Source organism: Erythranthe guttata, chromosome 9 (assembly GCF_056151865.1).
Source record: "Erythranthe guttata isolate IM_541 chromosome 9, IM_541, whole genome shotgun sequence".
In the NCBI taxonomy this organism is placed as follows: domain Eukaryota; kingdom Viridiplantae; phylum Streptophyta; class Magnoliopsida; order Lamiales; family Phrymaceae; genus Erythranthe; species Erythranthe guttata.
In genome coordinates, this window is record NC_142541.1 from 3,452,373 (window position 1) to 3,460,732 (window position 8,360).

General features: G+C 31.8%; 1 protein-coding gene across 1 annotated transcript; it reads right to left on the reverse strand.

Moving 5' to 3' along the window:
- Nucleotides 1-6,262: 6,262 nt before the first annotated feature.
- Nucleotides 6,263-8,208, reverse strand: LOC148767886 (cytochrome P450 81C13-like). The gene is made up of 2 exons (XM_088823551.1): nucleotides 7,111-8,208; nucleotides 6,263-7,016 (listed from the first exon to the last, which is right to left on the reverse strand). Exons 1-2 carry the CDS (start codon nucleotides 7,996-7,998, stop codon nucleotides 6,429-6,431), a joined length of 1,476 nt encoding a protein of 491 aa, XP_088679677.1. The 5' UTR covers nucleotides 7,999-8,208; the 3' UTR covers nucleotides 6,263-6,428.
- Nucleotides 8,209-8,360: the final 152 nt, after the last annotated feature.

Here is an 8,360-nt window from a genome sequence, read left to right on the forward strand (position 1 = left end):
CTTTTAAAATAGTATATCATACTTTACCTTATTAAAATATATTTTTAATCATATTATTAATATACAATATTGGTATTATTGATAATATAACAAAATATTTACTAATGGGCAATTCGAGCTACTATGTAAAATATCGTATTTAGTTTGGTTACCTACATGAATATTACTTACTAAAAAAATCAGAACCCCAGCTACAAATAGGTGGTATATTTTTATTTTTTTTTTTGCTAGATTTAGTTTCATATATTAATTGTCAATTTTGATATAATTTATCTTACATGTGTAACTAATTCTTACAATAGATATAATCAAAACAAATATAAAACATAATTTGACATGACGTCGATTTATTAGAACTTAAATACTATAATAACATTTAAATGAATTTCTAAAAAAAACATTTAAATGAGTTATTACGACTCTAATTTTTAAGTTACAAAATATTTGGTAAACATATAAATATTTCTATGGGTTATTATTATACATGCATGTGGTGATATATTACAAAATATTTTAGTATTATGGACCTCACATATCTGAAAGTTATTAAATATATATTCGTACTTACTCTTTTCACAATTCATATAGATGAAAAATAGTTAATTTTTTACATTATAGTTACTAAAATATTTAATTGTACTAAGATATTTAAATATGCTATAAATTTAAGTAATGAAATTTTTAAGTTTTTTTTGCTTAATCTTAGAGTTCTAAACATTACTGAAATAACATTTAAATGGTTATGTATACAATATCATAAATTGAATTCCTTTTCTTGACAATTTGCTTTTGATAAAGTAGTAAACAAAATTGTAAGGGTTTAAATATGTAAATATACAAAATTTTATTTTTATTATTATATATATTCATAAATAGTTATATAGTGAAAATATTTATAAAATATAATGTAACATGTAAGAATATATATATATATATATATATATATATATATATATATATATATATATATATATATAGATATATATATATATATATATATATATATATATATATATATATATATATATATATATATATATATATATATATATATATATATATATATATATATATATTATTGATATTGATATTTTATCGGATATTGAAAATACTGTCAAATTCATTTAATCAAATACTGAACCACGGTCTATCATAAGAAATAAATATTATTAAGGATTGTTGTGATGATTTTAATATAAGGGCGAATGGCAAAAAAGCCCATCACATGGGACTTAAATGCATTTTGATACAAAAAAAAAAACAGTCTCTCTATTAAACTCATCCCCATGTCTTTAGTCTAAAATACCCTCCATAAAATAATTCTTATCAATTCCACCCATTATTCTCTAACTTCCTTAATATTACACATTGACCCCGAATTTAAACAAATATATCACATTAACCCCCCAAATTTTTTTTTTCATAAAATAATTTATTTTCTGAAATGTTTTTTTTCCGGCCAGATTCCGGCGTTGACTTTTTTTTTTTCTTTTAAAACTTTTTTTTTTCCTGAAATATTTTTCCGGCCAGTCAACCACTGTTGACCGCCGGTCTCCGACGTTGATTAATATTACTATCTTGACTACTAAATTACTGTCTCAGACAGTAATATCACTGTCTGGGACAGTAATATTATGAATATTATTTTTCCGAACAGTTATATTATTAATATTATTGTCTAAGAAAGTTAAATTACTGTTGGAGACAGTAATTTAGCAGCCAATGCAGTAATATTAATTAAAATAATTTTTTTTAAGAAAAAAAAAATTTAAAAAAAAAAAAAAAAAGTCAATTAACAGTTAAATTACTGTCTCCGACAGTTAAATAACTACTGGAGACAGTAATTTAGCAACGAATACAGTAATATTAATTAAAAAAAAAATTTAAGAATAGAAAAAGTCAATTAACAGTTAAATTACTGTCTCCGACAGTTAAATAACTGCTGAAGATAGTAATTTAGCAACGAATACAATAATATTAATTATAATATTTAAAAAAAAATCAATTAACAGTTAAATTACTGTCTCCGACAGTCAAATAACTGCTGGAGACAGTAATTTAGTAGCAAAGACAATAATATTAATTAAAATATTTTTGAAGGAAAAAAAAGTCAATTTACAGTTAAATTACTGTCTCAGACAGTTAAATAGCTGCCGGAGACAGTAATTTAGCAGCCATGACAGTAATATTAATTAAAATATTTTTTTTAACAAAAAACAAAATTATAAAAAAAAAAAAAAAAGTCAACGCCAGAGACCGCGGTCAACGGCAGTTCACCGGCTGGAAAAAAAGTTTTTCAAAAAAAAAAAAGTCAACGCCGGAGACCGGCGGTCTCCGGTGGTGGCGGGTCAAAATTGAAATTATGATTAAAATTGGTTAATTAATGAAATTTGGCTAAATTGGGGGTGTAAATCATGAAATTGTAGTTGAATTGGGTTTTAATGAATTAGGAGTAATTTTGGTATATATAAAGGGATTTTCCTTATTTGCAAATAAGTTTGAATGAGCTGGATTTTTTTTAAAGACAAAAAAGTTGGATGTCCCTCTTTTAATTAAGTGTCCTTGTCATGGGTCTATTTGCCATTTACCCTTAATATAATTAATAATTTCATAAGAAGTCAAATTATTTAAAAAATTAGATAGATATAATATTAATAATATTTTAATTATACTATTTAGGTTATCCTTGCTTGAGTACTCATTGCTTATCTTTTCAGTAAGGTGCAATTTTTTCTGAATTTTAGAAGTCGGTCAATATGTATTTGCAATCTCTTTAGGTAGGAGATTGCTTCATGTGCATATGATGTTGTAAATAGGTCAATAGGTTGGTGAAGATTTCATTTCTATTTGTCATAATACTTCAATCGTTTTTATTCAGATGGTTATTATGTCGGCATACGATCGATAACAAGTTTATCTAAGTTGAGGAAGTACATTTTTACTTTTGGGGGGAAAATACTAAATTTCTAATGTATTGTGACTCAATTTCATAAAACAATTAAACTTTGAGTATTAGAATGGGTTTATTATTATTAGTATTAGTATGAGTATTAGTATTAGCATTAGTATATATTAATATTAGTATTAGTAATAGTTGAGTATTTGCATTAGTATTAGTATTAGTATTAGTATTAGTATTAGTATTAGTATTAGTATTAGTATTAGTATTAGTATTAGTATTAGTATTAGTATTAGTATTAGTATTAGTATTAGTATTAGTATTAGTATTAGTATTAGTATTAGTATTAGTATTAGTATTAGTATTAGTATTAGTATTAGTATTAGTATTAGTATTAGTATTAGTAATAGTATTAGTATTAGTATTAGTGTTTGTAATGTGTTAGAATTGGTGTTAATATTAGTATCAATATCAGTATTAGGTGGCGGCTGCTAAAACATCGGATAAAGCAGAACACTCAAAAAGTCAAGAAGACTCGGCTTAGTATTAATATTAGTATTAATATTAGTATTGGGGTATTAGCATTGGTATATGTATTGGTATTAGTATTGGTATTAATATTGATATTAGTATGAGTATTTGTACGTGTATGTGTATGAATATGAATATTATTATTAGTATTAGTATGAGTATGAGTATGAGTATGAGTATGAGTATGAGTATGAGTATGAGTATTAGTATTGGTATCGGTATCGGTATCGGTATTGATATTGGTATCGGTATTGGTATTGGTATTGGTATTGGTATTGGTATTGGTATTGGTATTGGTATTGGTATTTGTATTGGTATTGGTATTGGTATTGGTATTGGTATTGGTATTGGTATTGGTATTGGTATTGGTATTGGTATTGGTATTGGTATTGGTATTGGTATTGGTATTGGTATTGGTATTGATATTGGACATTGGTATTAGTATTGGTATTGGTATTGGTATTAGTATTGGTATAAATATTAGTGTTGGTTTTAGTATTGGTATTGATATTGGTATTAATATTGATATTAGTCTTAGAGCAACTCCAATGGGAGATATCAAAATGGAGCATTAAATATTCATTTGATAATTGATATAATACTTTGATACTTTTAGAAAAAAAAAATGATGGTTTTTTAGTTTGATACTTCATTTAGTTCTTGCATTGGAGTTGCTCTTAGTAATGATTTTAGTATTAATATTGATTTTTGTATTATTATTAGTATTAGTATTAGATGAATATTAATATAGTATTAGAGGTGACATGGACTATTATACGTCGCAATATGGAGAGTTAAGAGTAGAGGTGTCATGGACTATTATACGTAGTAATATGGAGAGTTAAGAGTATAGGTGGCATAAAAATATTCATCAAGCAGGAATAGACGACTAATATTACTTACAATAATGACTACTAGGAAGTTTTTCAGGGAATATGAATGTACATCAAAAAATTGTATATTGTGATTCAAATATATATTTGTTGTTTGTATTTTTTATTTGTATAATTATTTTTCCGTGTTAGTTTACTTGCACTTTATGCTAATTTTATTGCATACTCCACTGAATTTGTATTTTTTTTAAATAAAGGTGATTTATAGTACAAATTGTATTTATTTTTTACACTTTTAGGTGATTATGTTTCAGTAATGTGTATCACTGATTGCAATTGAACAACGAAAAATGTGCATGTTACTCGCAAAGAGAGTTATAAGCGATGTTAATGCATGTGCTCTAAATCACTACTTTGAGAATTAAGTTTATGTTAAGGATACGAGTGTATTGGACGAGAAAGTTGTACAATTTGGATCAAATAATATATCTTAATTTTTATATCACAATTTTGGTATTTCATATTTTCTTTTGTCATGTACTTTGTTTATATCGGTACTTAAATCAAATGGAATTGCTATTGTTTTTAAACTTTTTAGATTATATCGTAATATATATCAACTATTCAAAGTTTTCGTTCGATTATTTTATCTAAAACATATTTTTATTTTCTATATTACTCCCATGCCAATTAACATTCTCTTTTCATTCATAAAAATGTTTGATTTACCTCATCGTCGTGTTTTAGTCATTAAAAAATTGTACTTAGAATTGATCCCGTGCATCGCACGGGTGAATTACTAGTATATATATATTTCGCAATTGGAAATATTCTTTGGAGATTTGTTTTTTTAAATTAATTGAATTTAATTAATATGGCTCTTTGATTGAATTACTCGTATCTTTACTTCTTGTATATGTGTGATTGTATGTATGTTAGGCTCTCAACACTTATAAGTAGCTTCACTTTTTCTTTTCTTTTTTTTTGCGGATTTTTTTGATAATAGTATATGTAGAGGTAAATTATATTTCTTTTGTACAGTTATTCACAAAAAGTATCTAAAAATAAATATATATTTATAATATTTAATTAAAAAATATAAAATAATAGTATTATTTTATATTGTAATAAAAAATGAATCACCAGAGATTAAGATATCCTTTTAAATTTAGGGTTGAGCTACCTCTAGATATATAAATGAGAGCACATATATATTTTCTGCATTAGTAATAGAGCATTCGTCATCGATGGATTGATTAAAAATGCGTTTGATTGGACAAATGAAGGACCGTTTCTCTTTGAATTGTTTGCTAGCACTTTCACGTTGGTCCTCGATTGTCCGTTGGCAAAATCACGAATAATGCGGTTTATTTAGGTTAACGAGATTTGATACAATCAGTCACTAATATATCAGAATAAATTTGTACGTATGTATGTATGTATGTATGTATGTTATGTGTGTGTGTGTGTGTGTGAGAGAGATAGGTTGCCATTTTGGTCATACGTAAAGCTAATATTCACCGGCTGGTTAGTCACACCGTGCTTCAGTGGAGCTGCATATGTATACGAGCACTATGTTTGGACATATATCGAAAAAAACGAGCCTGAAGACTACAAGCACCGATCCTGCTCGAGTTTTTTATTTTATTTTTCGTTTCGTTTGTGATGTTTTTTGTTTGTTCAACAAGGTAAAAAAACTTGACCTACTTTTGTAAAGAGTATCGAGTAACTAAAGATGCTTTCTTGTACATAATTTTCCACACTTACTCTGTTTTTTTTAATATACTCTTGTTCTAATGCAATCGAGTAGTTGTTGATGCTGCGTTTATTACTTTTGACAAACTTGTTCTAATGCAAGCCGGTAGTTGTTCATGCTATGTATGTTTACTTACTGCTTACGAGTTTCGACACACTTGTTCGATTACATTCCTCTAGTTGTTGATGATGCTCTATATTTATTAATTTGGACGATCCTTTTGAAGATTCTTCGAGTGCAGAATTTTCAAACGGAAGGAACTCAAATCAAATTTATAACTAAACAGAAAAACCATCGTGATTTTATTACATAATAACCGAAGATAGTCTTCTATCGTACGTACTATTCTCCGACAAGAATCGAAGCATTATTAATAATTCTTATAATATTACATAATAATACTGAAAAATCAGAGTTGCTCGAAAATGTGGGCTGCTTGCTCCCGAGCAAAGCAGACAGCCTCGAGAGGCTTAGCCGCCGCCACGTCACCGGACAGTGTCTCCCAGTCGAAGCACTGGACGAGTGCAGCCAGCCCTAGTGAAACGGTCCGCAACGCCATCCCAGACCCAGGGCAGCCCCTTCTGCCCATTCCGAAAGGCAGAAATTTGTGCCCTAGTTCTCTCTCGGACTCGAATTGGAATCTCTCGGGCACGAACTCTTCTGGCCGGTCCCACAGCTCAGGGTCTCTGTGCATGGCCCAAACGTTGACCAGCAGGATTGTGCCCTTTCGTATGCTGTGCCCGCCAACCGTGCAATCCTCCGACGACACGTGCGGCAAAACGGTCGGCGTCGGAGGATACAATCTAAGGGTCTCGTTAATAATGCACCGGAGATACGGCAGCTTTGCCAGGTCCGAGTCGGCTAGGAGCCTGTCGTGACCGACGTTCTCATCGATCTCGTCGCTTAACTTCTGCAGCTTCTCGGGGTGGCTCAAAATAAGGGACATCGCCCGTTCCATAGCCGTTACGGAAGTCTCTGTACCGGCTACGAACATCACCTTTTATAAAAGAAAATGAAAATAATTATTATCGGAAAAAAAACCGAAAAAATTTAAATATTTTCAAGAAATAAAAAACAGAGAGATAATTTACCATCAACACACTCTTGATGACGTCGTCCGTGTAGAAAACGGGGTCCGTTGCTTGCAGCGACAGCAACGTTTCGATCAAACAAGTAGTGCTCCTCGTCCCTTTGGAGCCTTTGAATTCATCGACTAGCCGTTGCAAGAAGACGTCTCTTCTGCCGTGGATTAGTCTCAACCTCCTCTCCACTCCTCCGTAGCCGATCCACCTCAGCACGGGGAAAAAGTCGCAGCTTCCGAGAGTCAGGGTAGGCGGAAATACCCCACGGATCTGCTTCACCGCCTCCCTCCCGGCATCACCGCCAATAATATCCTCCTCGCTGACGAGTTGTCTCCCGGAGACAACTCGCATCATGTTGTTGAAGACGAACGTTGACACAAGATAAGTCAGGTCGACGGTGGCGGCGGCGGTGGATTTCTTCTTCCCGCCGTGCAGAACGCGGAGGAGGGCGCGTATCTCATTCTCGCGCGTGCCGGCAGTTCTGAGGAGGCTCTGGGAGGAGAATATTTTGGCGGCGGAGACGCGGCGGAGGGTCCGCCAGTGTTGGCCGTACGGCGACCACACGTACGCGGCGCGGCCGTAGGTGACGCAGTCGGCCGCCAGGGTGTCGGGGCGGTTGGCGAAGACCACGTCGTTCGTGGTGAAGCATTCCTCGACAGCTGAGGGCGACGAGACCACCAGGAACGGCCTGCAGCCGAGTCGGAGGGAGAAAACGCTGCCGTACCTCCTCGAGAGGGAGGAGAGTGACAGGTGGAGGGACTCCTCCTTGAGGAGATGCACGTGGCCGATGAACGGAAGGGATGGCGGAGCTGGCGGCGCCGAGTTTTGGCGGCGGCGGAGGCTATACCACTTGATGAAGAACACCACTAAGGTGAACCATGCAAGATAGAGATACATTCTTTGAGAAGAATGATGAAGAATTAAGAAAATTGGAATTAGATGAAGAAGAAGATCAAGAATTAAGAAAACAAGAATTAGAGAAGATAGAATAAGGATGGAGATAAAAAAACAAGAGAATATATTTCAATAATTTGCTAATTATCATCTATTTATAATACTCATAAATAATAACTAAACTATCTACTCATCACTACCCCACTAATTGACCCATTAATTAAAACTTGCATATTACTTGACGTATAAATATGTTGCTAATGAAATATAGCCATGTTTGGCTAATTTTATTATATCATCCACTAATTCACAAAGGGACGTGATAAATGTCGTTCGAGCTTTAATAATACCGTTTCGATTTCAAA